General features: G+C 36.2%; 2 protein-coding genes across 5 annotated transcripts in view; one reads left to right on the top strand and one right to left on the bottom strand.

The window, feature by feature from the left end:
* The window catches only part of ELP4 (elongator acetyltransferase complex subunit 4), a 152,973-nt gene extending 145,564 nt beyond the window's left edge, over positions 1–7,409 (bottom strand). The window contains exons 1-2 of the mRNA XM_062576307.1: positions 7,238–7,409; positions 435–470 (exon numbers count right to left, since the gene is read on the bottom strand). Coding sequence (XP_062432291.1) covers positions 435–470; positions 7,238–7,409 — 208 coding nt within the window. The remainder of the gene's footprint in view (positions 1–434; positions 471–7,237) is intronic.
* Positions 7,410–7,515: 106 nt separating this feature from the next.
* Positions 7,516–22,370, top strand: part of IMMP1L (inner mitochondrial membrane peptidase subunit 1) — a 38,428-nt gene continuing 23,573 nt past the window's right edge. Inside the window, exons 1-3 of one of the 4 annotated variants that reach the window (XM_062576581.1) lie at positions 7,516–7,588; positions 10,347–10,496; positions 10,920–11,022. The gene's annotated coding sequence lies outside the window, so the exon portion shown is untranslated. Of the gene's footprint in view, positions 7,589–7,686; positions 8,109–9,607; positions 9,852–10,346; positions 10,497–10,919; positions 11,023–22,370 lie in introns of those variants that run through there. The other 3 variants (XM_062576584.1, XM_062576582.1, XM_062576583.1) reach the window with 3 other exon arrangements.

Raw genomic sequence — 22,370 nt, 5'->3', positions numbered from 1 at the left:
TCTTAGCCAGTTTTGACAAACAAGAGAGTAAAAGATTCTATATTTAACATTTTCCTCAGAAAATTCATTTTTTAAAAAAGTATTTGTGATGATAAACAGAAGTTAATAAGAAAAAAATAATTTAGAAAATCTTAAGTCTTCTAAAAACTCCCCTAAAAGATCCTGAATTTTGCTAAGCATCCTGCTTTCAGGCAGAATTCTGCAGTATTCTTTTTGGGGCCTCAATCTTCTCTAGGAATAGATCTACCTCAAGTAATTCCTGAAACAGATAATAGACAACTTTGAAAACTATATAAAGTGAGGAGGCCTGAGATTTATACTTCCTTAAAGTCTGAGTTTAATAAACAAAGATAAAACGTTATTTGATAAATACATTAAAATTGAGCAAAACATATCAGAATATGGCTTTATGTATGTACACATTCCATACTAACCAATGAGGAGAAGGGTTCCAACAGCTAAGCCTCCACCTAGAAACAAAACAAAATGAAGAATAAAGTGAGGCTACATTTTAATACTATGTTAGAGAACAATTAAGTTTTCTCAGTTTATAAGTCAAAGAAAGGTGATAACAGAGAATTTAAAAATGTAAATGTGAACAACATTTTAATTACCTTTGCAATACTTCCTACAATTCTCTATTATGAAATAATTACACATTACATGTAATTATATATTACACATTACAATTAGTTTCACAATATACTGTACTATCGTCGTTGTGGTAAAAAGATCCTGCAGAGCTCTATGCAACTATGCTTAAGTACTACAATAATTATGTATGGTCTGAGCCAGAGAATTTTTACTTGGATGACTCAAGTGAGTAAACATTTTCCAAATGAAATCTATTTTAATCAGTACCACTTGATACTGTTTTGCACCAAGATGCATCTATGTAGTAATGTAGTAAGAGGCTAGCAAATTCCCACTGAAGCCAGTCAGGCAAAATCCTGGCTCCAAAACAAAACAAAACAAAAACTATGAACTCCAATTCTTTGCTAATGCCTGATTGTTATTTGTTTGAAGTGAAAACAAGTATAACTATGTAAGAGTGGTTTAAATGATCATTATCCTAAGAAGGAATTTAGCAGAGAAGGTGAAGGAAGAATCTATATTTTACTTCAGGTGAAGAGTTAAGTTATTTTGCAATCTGTATCCAAGTTAGAAAATAGTGGAATAACTTGAATAACAAATACTTTATTGAACAATTGTATACAACTGCGAAGGAAAATTTTTAAAAATTCTCAAAAAATTTTGAAAGTGCTCAGATGCTCGTTCATAAATAATCTACTGCAGTGTTTTGCATGGAGAAAACTACAGTATGTTTTCTGCAATTACATCCTGCTCTAAAAGCAAATTTGAAGCAAACAGTATCACACAAGTATCACAACAATCAAAGCTCTTGACAAAAGAACTAAATTCTGGATTGCACAGGCAGACTCCAGTGAAAGGGATAATTCAGTCTATCAATTTAAAAGCTCATTAAACTTCACTTGAAATTGATTCCTATAGGGATTCAATTTCTTAATCTTTAGCTTTGCTGGTGGGAACATGAATATCTATGGCACCTGTGATGTTGATACATACCCGTAAGGAAGACAAAAAGCAAATTTCTCTCCCACATGCCGAACAACTGCCAAAGGACTAACTACACTAGCCTTCCTTTTGATCAAGGGACAAAGAATTCTGAATTCACTATTAATCTATGAGAACTCGTTTTTAGCTCCTTAATGTCTTAACAACTGAGTTGCTATGCACATTCTGATAAAAGACATCAAATGATTTAAGACACAATTGAATTACACAGAACATCACACCAGAAGAATCTCTAAACAAAATACGTTTTTCATTTTCATATTATACGTATTTTAACTCCCAAATTAATTTATACAAAATGAATTTCTAGCACCGTTAAAGAACTATCAAAATGCTGGATGACAAATTATTATAATAACTTTAAAGAAATGATACATAAATATGACTGACATAAGGTATCAAAATCAATAAAGATAAATTAAGAAAGTGTTGTACAGCCACTGTAAGTTAGAAACTGTTTATAGAAGCATAAGCTAGGGCAAATTTCGTCATGACGTTCACAGTCATGGACAGCTAGGTTTGAGGTTAAATCATTTCTGGTGTATTTTATGAGCATTTGTTAATTATGTTAGAGCAATGTAGATGTTATGAATTCATAACAGCATCTGCTGCCTACCAGAAAAGTTAGGATTCTGGATCACACATAAATAAGCCATATAAAGAAGGCAGAGAGCATGCAGTCCTAAAGGCTGTAATGCAACTACTTTGCTAAAGCTACTTTAGTAAAAGCATGACTTATAAATCTTGCTGAATGAGTAGCCAAACCAGAAGATGAATGTGCAAAGTTACAGAACAAATCAACATGCAACATATTCTGGCTAATAATCTTGTATTCTCTATTACTTTCGGTTGAATAATAATAATAAAAAAGAGGTGTCAAATCACAGGCGAAAACCATTCTGTGCAATGCAAAACCCTAAAGACAGATGCATCAGAAGACATTTTTACTTGCATTAGTAGGACAGATGGGGCAACAGCATGTTTATAGCAATTACAAGGCTTCTACAAGAGCCATAAAAAGTGACAATATTGTTGCATCATAATGCCTGAACTCAAAATACAACAAGAATCACTTTGTCATCACGTCATGAGGCTAGCACAGTTTTAATAGCACTTCACAGTGCAAATGTTGAATCAGCTACTAATTTCATGTTTTTATCTCAGTGCATCACAGATTTTAAGCTATAGTCCTGAGTCAAGATGTACAAACTCCTCAGTATTTTTGGCAAACTTACTAAGCAATCAGGCAGTTCTTCAATACTTTAAAAAATTTTATGAATATTGTTTATTAGAAAATTAGAATCACTCAAAAAATCTCAATATTCTAAATAAACCATTTTTTGCTTCATTTCATGTGTTCAGGAAAAGATCCCAAGCACAACCAGAAGTTCTACTGAGAGGAAAGAGAGAGAGGAAAAAAAAAAAACGAATAAAGAAAATCATACAGATGGTAGATACAAAGTACGTTTCAAATATTCACTGCGATTGTTTGGGAGATGAAACATACATGTTACTAAGAGCAGCTGTTTAAAAGTAGCACATACTCTACACAGCAAATAGAAAAGAATAGCTTAGAATAGAGATCTAACCAAAGCATAGCTAGTCACAAAAAAGATGATGAAAACAGCCCTAAGCGATAACAGCCCCCAGCAATAATGACTTAAAATCTTAGTGAAAAAAGCTCAGTTGTACTAACCACAGAAATAGCATTTCTTCTGTTTTTAAATAGTTTACACAAGAAAGCACGTTTGACAAACAGAATATCAATTCAGTCAAAATTTTAATAGGAATACTTTGATCAAGCATATCCTGCCTCTTTCTACAAGCCGGAGCTGTAACTCTAGCAGAGCACATACCCTAGATGCTAAAGGCAAGCTCAGGTCAGAGGACTGGCTTTACATTATCAGATGTACTGAACAATAGAAACAAGTGTATTTTATTAGATGGAATGTAAAACTATTGCAGTCACCATAGTAACATCTTCTACAATGAGCAACAGAAGAATAGGTGAGAAACAGACCACAGGGAACAGCGGAAACAGGAAAGTCAGAGTCAGAAAGAACACTTAAAATCTTCAAGTTTCCTAAGGAAACTGCTGCGAACTTGCAATTCTGTGTCTTACTTTGCTATTTCAGTTTCTGTTTGCCAATACCAAAAGTAGTCCCAAATGTAAACAACTAAGCAAGATTCCTAACTCTCTGCATTCCTACTTTACAGTAATGAAATTTAAGACTTTAAGAAACACAACAAATGTAGATACCTCACAGAAGAGCCTGAAATCACACCACTGTTTATTGGGGTTTTTGCAGCAAGCATTCAGAAACATTGGACATTATGATTCTGCATATAGCAGTTCTTAGCAATATTGTACTCAAAATTCATATTTAGAGCATCTCAGCATCGCTCTATAGCACGTTTTACCACTGCAGGAACAGTAAACTATCAGAACTATCTGTGGGTTTGTAAAGGACAATGAGATTATTAATGTAGGTTAAAAAAAATATTTAAAGTATATATGACCAAAACTGATTCCTAAAACATGCTCACACACACAACTTGCACCTTGAGAAGTGCCTCTATTTTTTTAAAAGCACATTTGTGATCTTTTTAAAACTGCAACAGAAAATTCAATACCAAACATATGATGCTTATACTACCCAACAGTTACAACTCATAACAGAGAACTCCTTTGGCACAAATCAGTCATATAAGGTCTCTAAACCTTGAAACTAGACTTGACTATAAAGCTCAGGGAGGTAAAGAGTGCCTTCGTAATAGATAACACAGGATTTGAAATCAAACACCTTCAAAATCATCTCCCTTCAAAAATAAGTGGTAGAATTTATTAAGGAAAAGTTAGATTCCAGTATTAATGGGACAATTCAAAAAGTAGCCATAGGTTAAAAAAAAAAAAAAAATCCTGCACATATCCTGTCCTTTCCTCCCTACAAAGTTTCTGATTAGCCCTGTATCTAGTAACATCATTTCCCCCCTTACTCACAGTTATTCATAAACTCAATTTTCATGCCTGTCAAATAATATTGTATCTTGGTTATTGCTTCTGGAAAAGGCAAATTCAAATCCAAGCCCAAAACATGAGCTAGAAGATTATGCCTGGCAATTGTTAAAAATGTTTACAAAAAATACCAGAGTAAAACAGTTCATAGCAACTTCCACTGAGGGTTTATAAGAAAGTTTATTTTCAGTCCCTGGTGACAATAGAATGCAATATTTTGTACAGTCAATTACTTAATTGCTAGGGGGCAAGATGGGGGGGAATACCCAACATCCTTAAAGAAACACATAAATAGCATTCTGCCAGAGATTTATGAAGTATTTCTACACACACCTGAAAAAAGACGTGAAGGAGACCAGGTGTAATATTTCCGTAGTCACCAGAGTACTGGGATGTATCAACAGGATTGCTCACCTTTAATCACTACTTATTAGACCACATTTGGTCTAATGAGTTTTGGCCTCCTCACTACAAGAAAGAAGTAAAGATAAACTTGAGCGAGTTCAGCAGAGGGCCACTGAGATGGTCAGGGGCTGGAGTACATGAGGAGCAGCTCAAGGACCTGAGCTCATTCAGCCTAGAGAAGAGAGAAGATCCCCAAAGCAGCCTTCCAGGAGAAGCCAATGAGAAAACAGGACTCGGGTTCTTTTCTGAGATGCACAGTGAGAGAGCAAGAGACACCAGACATAAATTCAAACACTTCAACATGATATAAGGAAAAAGATGATTTGTGAAGATGATTAAGTATCGGACCAGGTTGTCCAGAAAGGTTGTGAGCTCTCCTGTCACTGCAGATTTTCAAGACTTGGCTGGACAAAGCCCTGAGCAACTGACTCAAAATTCAGCACTGGCCCTGCCTTGAGGCTGGAGTAGATAAACTCCCAAAGTCTCTCCTTCCCCAGCCTGAATTACTCAATTACTCTATAAAGGTTCATCTAACCAGGCATTCTGTCCCAAGCAATGTCTAATAGCAGGCATCCATAGAAATTTTATTGTACAGCATGTTTAGCATGAGCCTTTCATGGCCTACCCACTCAACTTCCAGAAATCAGTGATTTAAGGGCTACTAGGTTACTGAAGATTTAACACAAGAATACTGAGACTTCAATTTTTCCAGACACCACAATCTAAAAAACATTTTTCAGATGTTTTCAAAAGTTGCTATTCATATGTTTGAAGAGGTTTCTGGACGTTCAAGTTTAAAACTTGTCAAGAGACTCAAGTTAGGAAACTACCGAATACTTTTTCCGTGTGTTTTAAGTATTTCCAGGGTTTACCAGAAGTTTCCCTAATTTCCATATCAAATCACTAATTATGTTAGTAAGTGCCTGGAAATTTAGGAGATTGACACCATGGGGAGCTCCTTGAGTCCTCTGACCCATGCTGTGCAAAATCCACAATTTATAAAACAGAACATGAATAAGAACTGGAATATTCAATTAAAATCTTTCATTTATGCTATCAAAGGACTTCACTAATTGCAAATACTTAATGAAACACATCTCCTTTAAGGAGGAAGGGCTTTTGCCGCAAGGATGCCAATCCCTGATGGAAATCCTCCCTGTCAACACAATATACACCAAAAGAAAAGAAAAAAAGAAGTATAGATCATGATTCTTCTTAAGGTAGTCAGACCATAAAATCTCATATACAGAATAGATAAATCTTTTGTGTTTATCATCACTCAGAGATGCCCCTTAAAAAGAAAGCGATAGGACTAAACATATATTCCTCCAGGGAAAAATGTGAATATGCAAAGTAAAGCCTGCCTTTCCCAAACCTAAAGTCCCATTTATCTACACTGAAGATGTATTGCAACCGTATCATGAGTTAGCAACAGGGTCATGCAGCCCTAACGCATACAGACAAAACATGCTCTTTATACTAACAAAACATTTTTGCTCCCAGTTAAAGTAAATGGTGGCAGTTCATGCCACAGAGTGTAACACAGCAATAGCCACAATGAATCAGTTCAAGGGATTATCTAGTATCTTGACACTGACAGTAGGCAAAAGCAGCTGCCCAGACAGGAAGAACAGTTACACCTGTATATTTTATCTAAACTAGGTTTTTATAATAACATTGCAGTGGCAAGCAACATCAAAAAGCCACACTGAGCCTCTGGTCTCATGCTAAATGCATCTTAAGAATAGTTACACAGAAGAAACTGAGCTATACTATAATCAACTATGAGTTAACTCAGTTCTAGGGTTTTTCACAGCTGAAATTTTTACACAGTGAAACGTCCTTTAGCGTGACACTTTGAAGTAAGACAAGAACGTGCAACTTCCTAAGCACATTTACAGAATAACCCTCCACTCCTGAAAGCCTGTTTAAAGGGACTTAAGTGAACCGCGAACAGCACTCCTCCGCTGGGCGACGCGGGCTCCGGGGCGGGCACGGCCGCCTTCACTGCCCGCCCTCGGCCCTCGCGGGGGGATGCGGCCGGGACGGGGCCAGCTGCGCCCCTCCCTGCTCCCCTCCTCCCGCCTCCCGGCGGCGGGAGCGCCTGCGCCGGGGCAGCGCCGGGGAGGCCGCAGCGAAGGCGCCCGGGGCGACGGCCGGGGGCAGCGCCCGCGCCGCGGGTCGGTCTCGGTCCCGGTCGGCACCCGGCCCCGCACCAACCTAGCACACAGTCCAGGGAGGGGAGCCCGCTGGAGAGCAGCAGCTGCCCGTGGCGGACGGCAGGCCGCGTGCCCGCAATGGCGGCCAGGCGGCTGCCGCCGGCCGCCGCCTTCCGCTGGAAGCTGGGGGCGCCGCCGCCCCGCGCCGCCGCGCCGCTCGCCGGGGCCGCCATCTTCGCCGCCCGACCGTTGACAGGCGCGAGGGGCTGCTGGGAAGACCCGAGCCCGCCCCATCTCGGCCAATAGGAGAGCGGCTTGGGAAGCTCGCTCTCCAATGGGGGCCCGCATTATTGGCGCGTCCCGGGGGGGGCGGGCTAGGTGCCGGGGCGGCCGGTAGCGAGCGAGCGGGCAGGTGAGTGCGGTGCCGGGCCGGGCCGGGCCGGGCCGGGCCGGGCGCGGTGGTGCCCGGAGGGCGCGGGGCGCTGCGCTGCGCTGCGCTGCGCTGCGCTTGCAGCGTCCTGGCCGGGCCGGGCCGACTACAGCAGAGCAGAGCTGGGGAAAAGGACGGCTGAGGGGCGGTCGCGGCGCGGAAGGCAGCGGCGCGGCCGGCCTCGCCCCGGCGGCCGGTGAAGGAGAAGCGCCGCTTGCCCCTCTCGGCGGTGTCTCGGTGCTCGAGGTGTCCGTGAGGCGCGAAGCGTTGCGAGCCGTGGAGGAGCGGCCCGGGGCAGTCTCTGTGCCCTTGAGTTGCCCGAGCAGGCTGGGTACCGTCCCGCCTGCGTCACTCTTAAAAAAAAATAGTTTGTTCTTGTGTGCAAAGCTGCAGCTGAGTAGGAAGAAGAGTTCTCGTGAAGCGTGCTTTTTAATAACAGGAGTGTCCGAGTATGGGCGGAGTTCCTCTCTTGTTCGTAAATAACGGAGAATCCTTAATAAAGGTATCGTTTAAGAGCTCTCCCTAGAAAGCAGGATCTTGCATCTTTATTATCACTCCGGACCACCGTGTAGGACAAGAGCTGTAGGGGAAAAGGTTGTTTCATGTGAGAAATATAGCTCCAGTATTTCATTAGCTTTACTGTTGAATCAATTGCTAATACCATAAAAAAAATTTATTTTGTGTGTTTAAGAAGATGGCAACAAACAACTCCTAAAAACAGCATATAAAAAATATTGTTGGAACATCTGAATTCGATATTTCCTTTTCTGTGCATGTTATATACAATTTAAAACGTTTTGTATCTTACTGAAAATAAAAATTGTATACTTCCTTAAGAATTAACGCTTTACAGTACTCCAAATTTAAGAAGAATTCTCATGAGCATATAGAAAAGCCATTGTGAACTTTTATGTGTGTAATCTGTTGTAATGTTATTGTTGTAATGTAATGCATTACAAGCTACTGAAAGACACTTGCATGTAGCAGGATGTACTAATGAGGCTTTAATGTTAGAGTCTCCCTTCTCAGATTAATTTAGATCAATGATTTTTGTTATCTTATAAACTGTGGTTTTTGAGCACCTGCAGTTGTTCATCTCCTCCTCCTTTAATTCAAACATAGATAACTTGTGCTGGACAATAATACAGTAAAAGAATTTGTCTTTTCCTAGGGGAGAAAAACAGATCAAAAGACAATCTTAAAAAACATGGTAAAAGATAAGTGCAGTTCTTAAGTGTTGTTTTTGTAGGATCTGACTCATAATTTGTGAAATTCTGGAACAGGAAATATTTAATAAAGGCATAAAGCATAATTTGATTCTTTCATGAGTAAAAGAATCTGTTGTTTTTGGTGGATTCCTAGCTATATAACTATATAATTGATTGGCCTCGAAATTTCTTATTGTATCCTGATTCAGGATTCCAGATACCTAAATATTTCAAATATGAGTTCTTGCAGGTGTAACTGTCTATTAAAATTTGCAATATGACTGTTGTTAATTTACAGGTGCTCTACAGAAGTATTCTATCAGGATATCTCATGAATTGGTCACCACTTACATATCAGGAAAAAAAAATGAATTATGATACATTTGCATTCTTTCAGTTCACCCACCCCCACTTCCCACCCTCTCCAAGCAATACCTTTCCCTTAGGTACTTCAGTGAGACGCAATATTTCCTTGCATGTTAATTTGGATAGCATGAACTTTAAAGAATTGTTATTTTAAATATTTTTCCAGGATTTCTCCCACTTACAATGACAAGTAGCTTTGATATTTTTTCCTTTCCTCCTCTTACCTTGTTTTACTACAAGGCAGTTAAAACTAGAGGCTCAATAACAATCAGAATTTCTTTGTATTTTGAAACCTAAAGTCTTAAAGTATTTGGGGATTGGGAGTCCTTGTGCTGTGCCTCACATTTGTGTAATTTCTTTATAAAATGCAGCTAACTTCAACTGAAGATAACTGGAAAGCTTGGTATTTCGTGAGCTGATATAAGAAGTCAGTGTTGCTGAAAGAGAACATCTTGTTTCCTCTTCCTTCGCAGCTTCCAGTGATGCAATCCCACAAACCCTCATGCTTATCAGGTCCTTTCTGGACCTGTTTCAAATCACTAATCTGACTTAGAATTATCCACTTTCTTGATAGGTTGATTTTATATGTTATCACTGAGTTGGATCAACATGAAAGATGGTATATATGAACATGGAGAGGGGGGGATTGGATCTTCCACCTTTTCCTGAGTGTGAGTTGTTAATTCACCTCACCTTGTGAACCTCACAGCTATTTCAGAATTTCATGCAGTTTTATATCGTGATTTTTTTTAAATAATTTTTTGGGGTTGACATCTTTTGAAATAAAGAAAAATATTGCTCAGGTATATTACAACAGCAAAGACTGTTTCTGGTATTACTAGAAAAAACATGGAGAAATAAAAAGAGTTCTTTAGTATGAGAACTGAACTTCAGAAATTATTACCATAGTTCTTTTTGTGATACTAACATTTCCTCTGTCTCCTTTTAAGGTACAGTTAGTCTTGCTGATTTAGAAAGCAAGTGGAAAAAAGCCATTTTTCAAGTATTTAGTATTTTATTTAATATGATGCAGCTTGACAAATGAATATATGCTTGTAAGATTTACAGCATCTGACTTGACTTGTGTTTCATTTCAGACAAATAGAGAACAAAGTGATTATCTGGAATTTTCATTATTTTTAAGTCAATGGTGGTTTCTTTTTCAGGAATAATAACCAGCCTTTTCACTCTCCTTGATTTATACCAAAAGTTTGCCTGCGTTCACATATCCACTTTCCAAAAGATGAATATCCAGCAATTCTAAGAGATCCCATTAGGGGCTGTCTGAGAGATCTAAAAGCAAGACTGCAGAAATTGTAAGTCTAGATATTATTGTATAATAAACTAATCCTCAAGTATACATTAGCAGGTAGTAAGTCCTATTGTTCCTGCTTTGTGGATGAAATTGAAATGTAGAGAAACTGAAGAACGTGAAAATGATTGCAAGTGATAAAGAACTAATATTTTAACAAGTTATTTCTTGTCAGCTGGGCTATGGGAACTGACATAGCCTGTTGTAATTGCAAAATATAGTTGTAGTTTAAACTTTTGTGTCTAGATCAGAATATCCTAAAGCGTAGAATAATCAACTTTACTTTCTCACTGCTTGAGTATATCATATAGACCTGATAAAATGTTTGTAAATTTTAACAGCAAATCCTAAATCAGGTACGAAGAAATTAATTCTGTTTTCCATTTCTTGCTGATCCAATTCAACAACTTGCCTATGTCAAATGCAGATTCTAAGATGGATTAAGAGGATTTGGGATGAGAATTCCTTAAGGAAAAAATAGAGGGAATACAATGGATGAGTGAAAGAACAATCAAAACATTTGGTAAAAGGTATGCTTGAAATTTGATCTGCAAGTATGTTTGTCATCTTTCTTTAAAAACTGTAGTCTGCAGATTTGGGGGGAAATTCTAGTATCCCCCCAAAAGCAGTAGTTCTCAAAGTATGTTTCAGATATTTTGTGCTGGATAAAAGAGTTTATGTTCTGTGTTGGAAACATACCTGCCACGATTGTATACCTTTTTACTTCATTTATGGGAATGCATTCTACATGGAATTGTAGTGTTAAACTTTGAAGAACTTAAGTTAATGCAAGTGGAGGCTCTATACTTTAAACAGTATTTCTCAATACTTTTTTTTCCCCCTGATTTCAAATTAATGTTTGTGGTACATTTTAATTGTACCTTATAAGATAGAGTATATGCTGTCATCCTTCTGTGTTAATGAGTAAAATGCTATCTGTTCTAGAATAAAATGAATTTTTTTTCATCTCGCTTCAAAGCTATATGTCTGCCCCATCTGTTTTCAGTAATGTTTTTTTTGGTTGGTTTACATGTGAGATAGAAAAGTGCATTCTAACATAAGTTCTAATTCATAATCTTATTAGTGTTTTTTGTTATATCCCAAAGCTGCTTCCCTCATCAATTCTGGAATGTAATGGTATTAGACTGTACTGATTAAAGTTTTATAGTCACCAAATCAGATTAGCTATCCAGTCACCTGACTAGGTAGGGCTAGTAGTCATGTGATCCAGTGCCCTGCTGAGTTCTTGCTGTGAACTGAAACAAGGTAGTTTGCTTTTGAGATGTTCTTAAGTATCTAACAGCGTGAGTCATGGATTATGACTGCAAAAGAGATAGCTTCATTTTCTTGATCTTTGAACTAGTGAGAATGAGATAAGTTTGTAAGTGTAGGATGTTCAGGCCATGAGCCAACAACTGGAAAGAATGTTTAATCCTGGAAGTTCTAACAGTGAAAGATCTGGGGATTTTTCAGTGTGAAAAAGCTTAAAAATGCCTTATGCAGTCATTCTGTGGAAGAGTCTAGGATTATCCGGGGAGGTTTAAGACATACCAATTGTGTGATACCATGTAAAACACTGTATGATTTTCTTTAGAAAGCCTCTGGATGATAACTAAATGCTTGTCTGTGAGAATACTGAACAACAACGATAAAAATTTGAACCTGTGTCAAATTTAAACACTTATGAAAGTAATTAAATTGGGGGGAATGAATTAAAGCAGGATGTTTGACTCGGTGCCATATGCTGAGGATTATAAAAGATAACCACTGGTTTAATAAATGTAGATGATTTAAAAAAAATCTATCCTGAAATGACTGTTGTAATTTCTGTGCAGGAATTTGGACTTCTAATTTCAGATTATAAGGATGAACAGTATATTATTACTGAAGGTTGCAGAATAGTAACATTGAAAATGAGTTGTAAATTGGATGTATTGCATTAATAAGCATCATACAAATTAGTGATGTATTTCACAGAGGCTATTTTATACTGTTTTAAATACATGAGAATGCCTCTTTTACCAAACAAAAATTTATTAATTTAAAAACAGAGGTAAAATCAAGTAAAATGTTAACCAAATGTAAAAGAAATATTATTTGTATTGTGGCTCTTGATACACTATAAAGTTTACCATACTGGGTTCCACTTCCATATAACGCTTACTTCAGGACTGAAATCTAGAAATTAAGAAAGATTAGTGCTACATTTTTTAAATGATTAATACTCATAAATGCAAATGGCTGCCATCCAAGATTAAAACAGTTTGTTGTTTCAGCATATCACTGGAAAATGTGAAGAATACATTTTGTGCATTGATATTTTGAAGTTCTTGTTTCTAGTTTGCTGTTGCATGTGATCACACATATTTGATTAAAGAGGTATTTTTAAAGACAGAAAAATAATATGTCATTACAAAATTTATGGGAATAAAAGTTTAATAGTTGAGATGTTTTTTCTATTTTGTATTAGAGGAGTTTATGCTGAAGTACAAAATACTTATTAAATGTATTTTTACATCCTCAGATCCACTGAATATATGAAAAAAATCATGTGTATGACTGAATTTAATTTATAATTGCTATAGCGTTTTTTCTAATGTGTTCTTATTACAAGGGTTAAGAATTGGAATGTTTTGTATTTCAAAATGTAATATTGTATGCTAAATTGTTAGGGTTTTTAGGCTTTAAGGGCATTATTCCAAATAATTATGTTGTTTTTATTAAAAAATCTGTATTATCAACAAGTGCTGGAATAAAGGCAATGTTGCTCCTCATCTACATGTAGGATTTTATAGTAAGTGCTCTTTTTTGATTTAGCTTTTTTTTGCCCATCATCTCTGAGACACCATAAAACCTGAATCCTGACAAATTCTTTGGGAAAGCACTTGGGGCATGCCCAAGTTCAGAAAACATTTTAACTGATTACTTTCAGAATCTTTTAAAATTGTCGCTCCTCTCTTCACGCTGAAATATTTTTTTTAAAAAAGATTTTTCATGCTGGACAGTTTTTATTCTTTTCTGATGTTACCGAAAACCAAACAAGATGCTTGGAGAGAATTCTGAAATACTTTGTGAATTTAAAAATAAACAAATTCTGTGTTGTTAAGTTTTTTAGTTGTACCGCCCTGCCTGTCTGACCTTTTTTCTTATTTAAAGTACGTGTTAACTAGTCGTATGCTTACAGTTAACTACTAAGTTCTACGTTAGTCTAGAATTTGTGTTGCTGGCATTGTTTTTCAAATTAACTTTCAACAACAGGCTCTGACATCCCTTGGGCATGCTAGGATGCCCAAGGAAAGGCATGCTAGATGAGATGCAGAAAGCTCTTATGCTGGAGTAGCACGAGTAACTGACAGTTAATTGAAAATAAGAACTGGAAGATCATGATGACGGGAATCCTTTGCCAATGTGCTTATACGTAAGGATGTAGTTTCTTGGGGAGCTCTACAGACTAGCAAATCCAGCTTTCCTGTGTGCTGAACAAGTACATTTGTGTTCTGATCACCATGGCCTCATTAGATATCGTAAGCAGGTAAATTATTGCTAACTTGATTGTTCAGGCACTGCCAGTGTGGAAGGAACCTGAGAAGGATGTAGACTCCCCTAACAGGCAGTCATTTTCCCCCCACACCCCTCACTCCATTAGCTATTCTGTCTTAAATTAATGAGCTACACAATCTTTAGTCTGGTGATGACATACAAAAGAGCAATGTTTGAACTAAAATGTGTACAGATGTGTTTTAAGGAGCTAGATATGATATATTTAGCACTATGAATAGCAAAACAGTTACTGACCTAGTAGCTCAGTGCTATGCTAGTTCTGGGTTTCCCAAGTGGTCATGCTGATCAACTACTCCAAGACAGAATAAAATGCCTCTGATTTCCCTGGGGACAGGATAGTTTAAGTCTGGGAATGTTCAGATGCATATGATAGACATCTATCCAGAAAGTTAATGATAAACCCTCGTTATTGTAGAACAGTTTTAATGGTAAAACTTAGACCTAGCTGATGATTAGTTATTCTCATTTTTTCATGATTTCTTAAAAGTAGGTAGTACTGGAATTTTGGCAGTATATATTCTGAAATGTGTGAACAAATATGTAGTACTGTAAAAAAATAAAAGCTTTTTCTTTGTAGAGCAGCATAACTATATCTTCTCTGACTATAAAAATAGAAGTCTTACCTCTTTTTTTGAAAGAGGTGATTGTTGTAAGAACCTGTTTAGAATAGTAAACTACTTAGGTCAGTAAGATGCATATGAAGAAAATGGAAAGATAGTTTAGACTTCAGACAAGAATTAAAATCTTTTTTTTTATCAGCTTGAGTTTTGGTAAGTTACAAAGTTAGGTAAAACATAAACAAGTAATTCAGTAAAACTCACTTTCAAAATTAAAAAAACATCCACTACAAGCCACTTAGGTTTTATTATTCAAAATTTGAAATAGTGTGATGAAGAAAGTACAAAATATCGGACATCTGGCTTTTTTGTAGCTAAACTTTATTTTAGAAAATTTTTGTTATTCTTTACCTCACTGGATTCAGCTTCTTCTGTCTCCTGTTTTGAGGATGTTGATTCCATTCCAAAGCTGCTGTAGTTGCTGAAATCCTGTTTCAGAGTGTGTATCTAGCAGTAAAGATACCTGAGCAAGCCAGCCAGCCTTGTGCTTCAGTGTTTTGGGTCACCTTCATTGGCTGTATCTACTCAGTGATGTGCTGAAGTTTGTGTAGACCTGAGTTAGCTTTAGCTAGCTTAGGTAGAGCTGCTGTGACTATAGCTGGAGCCGTATGTTTTATGTGTTAGTTGCTGAAACCTTTTTAATATTTAAATTTCATAAGTGTATGAAAAAATATTCTTTGATTGTAAAAAGATAGATGCCTAAGAAGCTGTCTAAGTTGCATGATTTCTAGAAATGTTTTTTCTGGGTAGTATATTTTAAATCTTTTATACCAGATACATAAAAAGTTCTGTTTGTACTAAAGACAGTCTCCTTAGCTGGTACACAGTACTTGTAAAAGGAATTGCACAACCAGCCATGGATGTTCCTTTTAGAAGAATAAGCCAAAATGTGCACTTGTGGAACAAGCCAAGTAAGTAAACTTGAATGAAATAAAGCACGATCCCTTATTAAAAACTTATGAACTCTTTTTAAGCATATTTGAAGAAGAGATAGTATATTCACAGAAGCTAGTTCATGTCCCCTTTCTTAGTCATGCAACTTGGAAGTCCAAGTCTTTTGTGTAAATAGATGGAATCTTTGGCAAATAAATCACAGCTGTGTGAAAGGCTTTTAATTCAGATGCCTAGAATTGAGCTCTCAATCTGCTACTCTTGCATAGGAGTTGGTTCTATTTGTAAGATCAGTAGTTTTTTACATGGTTATTCAGTCAGGAAGACTTCAGATTAGTGAAGTTATACAATGATTGTTTCTGAATTATTTTCTGTTTAACGGTATTTGTGCCCCCCTTTGAAATTTGGATTTGGGGCAATTGTCTATGGTAAAATAAGCCACATGGGCCTTATTTAGTAATCTTTTTTGGTAATCTGTTTGGTATCTGTCATAATGCAGGTTGTGGGACTGGAGTGTGCTCTGTGTCTTGCAGGTACTCAGTACTTCAGCCTGTAATCATTTGCTAGATTTGAGAAAGGTGTCTCTGATTTACTAAGTAATCAGTTTTCTCACTTATTATTGTGTCAGCTGTATGCTTTACTTAAAACCATCAAATTAAATAATAGTTTATGCTGGCTTTTTATTTTAGTTCATGCATTTAAAATCTGGAACTCAGATAAAAAGATAGTTTCAGAATAAATTCAGTTTATTATTTATGAGTGGTGCAACACATTAGCATTGAGTTCACAATAGATCATATCGCTTTTATTCCATCTTACAAGCTTAGCAGCACAAACAGAATAATCAACATATTATTTGGCTGTCATCTGCTGAACAGAAACCAGAGATCACAAGGAGGTTTTCCCTAGCTGTAGTGATGGCCTTTTTGTTCCAAGCCCCCATCTGGGAGGGCCGTGGTGTGTTATCATATGGAACGCGGGGTTTTCTGTAATCTGCTTAGCTGCACTGCAGTTTGAATCTTCATTCCATGTTTGTGTAATTTATAATTTTAATGAGACCATGGCTCTTGTGGGCTTTGAAATATATTAAAAGCTCTTTTGTGCATATGCTTTTGTTCTTGCTTAATAGGCTCAGTGTATTTAAAACTGATGAATTTTTATTCATGGATTTGTATGTCAGGGGATTAACTTAGACTGAATATCATTGCACTCATATATTGAGGTTTGGAAAGTTTTTTTTTTGTGTGTTTTTTTTTTTTTTTTGTTTTTTTTAATGTATCTGAGAATGAAGGAGGAGAACTTGTGTTTTATATGTATATATTATACCTCAGAAAAAATTAACTCAGAATTTTAAAGCAATGAGATAAAGTACTGATTAAAATATGTTTTTATTACATAACCTCAGATATTTAAGTGCAGTATAACTTGTGTTATGAAGAATAAACAACTAATTCTGTGTACAAATGTGTATTTCAAGCTTAAAAATACAGCAATTTGGGAAAGCTGTCAAATTTTTGTAGAAGAATAGCAGTAACAAGCACTCACTTTGCATTTTCTTATATTCAGGTAAATTGAATACCTAACTGCTTAGGTCACTTTTGCCTCAATGTGTATTCTTTTTCTCCTGTTTTTTAACTCGTTTTGTTATGCAGAGGATGCATGAGACATTTCATTAGAAAATTGTGTTCTTAACTGAGAAGTATTGATGAAGAACATAAAGAATGATTTGTTGTTCTATTTTCTGACAGTGCTAAAATTGGAGTTTTTTTCTTTTGTATTTTTCAAGTGTTTAATAATAGCTTTGATTTACTATTTATTTTAACATCTCATACTGTGTGATTTTTGGTTTTAATAGTTAAAGTGAGCAGCCTCTTTACTTGTCAGCACATAGAGAAATTATTTACCTATCTTCTGTTCTCTGCTTTGAGTGATATTTCCAAAATTACCTGCATACACTTTTCAGTGCTGAAGCACTTTCTGAAAGTATGTGACCCAATGGACAGCTTTAGTCTCTGTAAGGTCGTAGACTTCTAAGTGCTTAATGTAAAAATGGGATTTAAGCTCTTTGTCTTAGTTAACTAATACTAATTTTAAATGTTTACTATACATATCTACTCATATCTCAAGAAAGTGAACTTTTGAAATCTAGGTTAGATGTATATAGCTTGGTATACAGTTATTTGACATTTGTGGCGTGGACACAGTATATTTTTGTCAGTCACCAGCAAAGCAATCGTGCTGTTGGTCTAGACCCTTGGTATGTAAGTCCTAACTTTGACATTGTTTCAGAAAACTATTAACAGGGTATTTCAGCATCCCTCAGAGGCTCAGACTTGCCATGTATGACCATGCCTTTGCTCAGCTGTCTGGATTTTCTCTGTTCAGCAAAGACAAATATAAAGTTGCAGAGGAAGATAAAACCCCAGCATCTGACCATTAGTACAGCATTCTACACAGGGTTGTGGAATTGTTGAGAATTGCCTCCCAAAGGTAAATAGAACTAGTGAGAACTATTTGAATTTTTTTTTTTTTAAGTGTTCTCACGTAGGTATTTCCTACCTCTTTGAAGGATTGCATTGTGTGAAGTGTTATACTTACACGATCGAGTTCCTTGTTAGCTTGAGATCAGTAGATGAAGAAACACTTGCTGAAGGCAAGCTATCAGTACCTGGTAGAGATAATATGCAAAAATAATCTCCTCCAGAACATCACCTGAGTTTTTTTGCATTCGTCAGACTGAATTCGGTACATCTTCTGGAGAAGAAAATAGCTAGAAATAGAACCAAGTTTTGCCTGACCAGCCCCCCTGTAAGAAAGATCTTTTAATTGTTCCTTATTTTGCTTTAGATGTTTGGAATCCTTGGATGATTATGATTAGATGATTTAAATATTTTATATTTATAGAGTTGTGTATCTGACATTGGAAGATTTTTTTCCCAATGAGCATGACATGTACCTTTCACTCATCTAGTGCGTGTATTACTAATTTTTTGTGGACATTTTAAAATACACTTAAATTTCATATACATGTCAGTTGTGATGTAAGTATTTCAAAGCCTAACCAGTTTTTTTTTCTTGTTTGTTTTGTTAAGTAATAACCCTAGACTAATTCTTTGGGAAAAACATACAAGCTACGGTGTTGTATTATAAGAGGGAAAGGTGTTTGATTAGGAGAAAAGTACACAATAAAGGGATTTCTGCTCGCTAGGAAAAGTCAGTGAACTAACTAACTAATTTGTGAAAATTCTGAATAGACATTATGTAAGCCTTAGAAAATATTACATAAATAAAGTATGACTTAGAGTAGTTTATAATAGTCAAAAGAGTCTATTTAGTATTAAATCCAATAATTGTTTAGCCACCTTTTTCATTGGCTACCACTCTAATTTTCTTGCGTTTAAAATTTTAGTGCCATATGTTAAAATGTCTTCTTACACAGTGCAATAGGTTATATGGAGATGATACACATACTGCTTTCCTAATTTTATTGTATACACAATTAATTGTAATCCAAGATTACAGAAAATGATGTTAATATCTAGACAATCTCTGTACATTTCACTCAGAGTGTTATTGTTACAGAAGCAAAGAATGAAAGGAGAATAACATTTGTGCTATCCTCATAGGAACTGTCAATAAAAGATGTAATAGGGGATTTAGGAATCTGGAAATGGCCAACTAATTTATGTGAATCTATTTTATTTCAGCTAGAAAGACCAAGCTCTGTTTCGTCTGCACTGCATATTGCAGAGCACAGGCTGTCTATAGAAAACCAGGCGGCTGCATATGGATAGTCCCTTGATATCATTCACTTGCTGTGTAATCTTATTATGCAAAGTTCTAATCTTCACCTAGAATGAATGCCTCTGGGTCAGAATATAGTCATATCGGGGTTTTTGAGGTCATGTTTTGTGATCCTTAGCTTATTCTTCTAAGTAGGACTGGGATTTAAAGAGTATTCCCTAGGCACTAGCAGAGATAGACGGCAAAACCTGCTGCCTCTTTGGAAGACAAGACCAACATGAGGTCCCTGGTAGGATTAAACTTGATTTGTAGCTGTAGGATTTTTTAACAGATGTATTATTGGACAGGGAATAGGGGGCCACCAGCACAGCGAAATTGGATCACGATTGGCATTCTCAGGGAGTCCGCTGGCTGCTAAAACAGCAGCTGCATGTGGATTTGACTTCTTTCAGGTGAAGCGACTTCCAGTCATTTGGAAAGGATGGGATGAAAAGGAACCTTGGTGATAATTTTGATGTCTGCAAGATTTAGTACCAGTGTAATGGGATTATCGGTAACACCTTCACTGCAGAAAAAGCCACCTGGCGCTATAACTGGCAGCAACTGAGAACTAATCCTTTCCCATCTCTTGGATGTCATTCACGAGGCTCAAAGTGATTCCTACCCTGCTAGCTGTGATTAATTTTATAAACAAACAAACAAAAAAAATCAAATGATGAAGGCATAGACTATGTAAGGAAAAAATGAACAAAAGAGAATAGTAATTACCTTTTGCATTTTACTTGCTACAGAGCATAAACTGTAATATTCTTGTAAAATACCAGATTTTATTCTACATTATAAATATGAATGTGAATTTTTAAACAATGTCTATTTTCAGTTTAAAAACAAAGTTTTATATAAGTAGTATGTAGTACCTGAAAATAATTACAACATACTTTATGCTAATATTTCTGTGATAAGAATGTTTATCCAACAGTTCCATTAAGTTTTCAAGGGGTCTATGGTTTAAATAAATTATTTTATTGTGCTTAATGCTCTTAAGTTGTATCTGGTGACATTACCTGCTAACAGGACTTTGTATTAAATTGAAGTGTGATGTGGAAAAATGTTCAGCCATATGCTTTTTTAATCAATAAAATGTCACTGTTTTAAAAATGTACTGATAAACAGTTTTTTGAGGAAACAATTTACCTTTTTGATATTTGAAATGGAGCACTTGTGATAGGTTGTCTTTTTTTTTTTTTTTTAAAAAAAAAGGGCTTGCTTTGTGAGTTAACTAGAACCATTCACATGTTAACTAGAAGCTGTAAGAAGCTGTAACTTCCTAAGACTCAGAAACTTTCAGAATTGTCATTATTCTGTGGTCTATGAAGTAAACATTAAATGTCCTCTGAAGATGGACCTGTCTTAATGTTAACTTAAGAGTTCTTTCTCTTTTTTTTTTCTTGTTAGCCTAAACTGTGGGTAATTAGATATTATATGCATACCTTAATTTGAAATGAACTTCTATGAACAGTAGAAGCAATTAAGTATAACATATGTGATCATTAACAATATTTTTCTTCACTATTATGATCCTCCTTTAACCTGAGCACTTTAAAAAAATTCCTTGTACCAAATTTATAAACTGAGATCTATGACATCTGTCTTATGGGTTAAGAATTTGTTTTAGTACAAATTGCAAATTGCAGAGAATTTGAGAGCCCATTAATAAGAGAACTGGGAACAGAATTTGAGATTTGTTAACTCATGTGCTATCCTCTTGGTTAGTTTTATAGCATGACAGCGAGAGTTAGGAGGTAAAGCTCACTCTGGACTCTGTTTCCCTGAAAAACTTACAAATCCGTCCTTCCTAATTCAGAGTACATCAGAGATAAATTGAATGCATGTGTTCAGTGTAGCTATTGGGAAGTACATGTCACTTGAGTTTCATGAAAAAAATCAGTTGCAAATACTCAGTAAAATTTTGAAGCTTATTTTCAAATGCATATAGATGTTTGTAGTTTTAATAATAAAAAAATGCTATTTTAGTTGTAACCTAATAACTCTGTTGGCATGAAAGACACTTGTGTTTGCTCTTGATGAGGAATCTGTCGCAACTGTTTCATTTAGCAGTTGACAATATCAACCTATCCTGCGCAATGCAATGCAACCAAAAGATTTTAAATCCTATACAGTTGTCTTTTACCTGCAGTATCTAAAGGTGGCTGAACTCTCAACTGTCTTAATATATCAACATAATCTTTTTGAATAGCACGAGTCTGAAATAGAAGATGGTTGCATGGTCTCTTTCTGTTTGCCTCAGCTGAGAAGCGCTATGGAGCTGTCTTTCTAGCAGTTGGTGTAAGAAGTATTGATGTTGTATTTCTCTTGTGAGGCAGTCGTGATCAATTCACACCAGTTGTGCAGCTCTGATTCATTTGCTGTCACGCAATCTTTCTCTTATCAGCTATAAAAAAAACAAACAAGCAAACAAACACCCCCCCCACCCCGTGTTTCTGAACTGACTTGCAGTGACTCTGCCTCTGAGAGCGAGGAGTTAACTCATACTTTTCATAGTATACTGCACTGAGAAGAGCTAATCACTTTCCTGGGTCTCCAGAATAACTTCTGGTGAAAGTACATTAATTTATAGTGAAGCAGTGTCAGTTTATACAAGATGCCCTCTACTTGTGTCCTAGACACTGCACATAATAATGAAACAATTCAAGATTTTTGTTGGTTTCTTTTGTGTTTTGGTTCATTGCTGTGAAAACTGTTGGCTAATGTTAAGGATGATGAATCACAGATTGGTTTAAATGGATTTATTCTGGAGCTCTTTAATGGAAGAAATGGAAGTAAATCTTTTTTTTGAACAAGAAAGTGATCTGGGTAGGGAATGCTCTTCCCCAGGAATGCTATTCTTTTTCTTTCTTTTTTTTTTCCGTTATAAATAAATCCTAAATACAAAGAACAAAACCCCACCTTGATTGTATTCAGGCAAAATTCTCATTAACTTTTACAGAAAATTGTATAGAAACTGTAACTATACAATTCAAACATGTAAAATAGCTAAACATCAT

This window comes from Rhea pennata, chromosome 5 (assembly GCF_028389875.1).
Source record: "Rhea pennata isolate bPtePen1 chromosome 5, bPtePen1.pri, whole genome shotgun sequence".
Classification (NCBI taxonomy): domain Eukaryota; kingdom Metazoa; phylum Chordata; class Aves; order Rheiformes; family Rheidae; genus Rhea; species Rhea pennata.
This window is presented reverse-complemented; position numbering and strand designations above follow the sequence as displayed.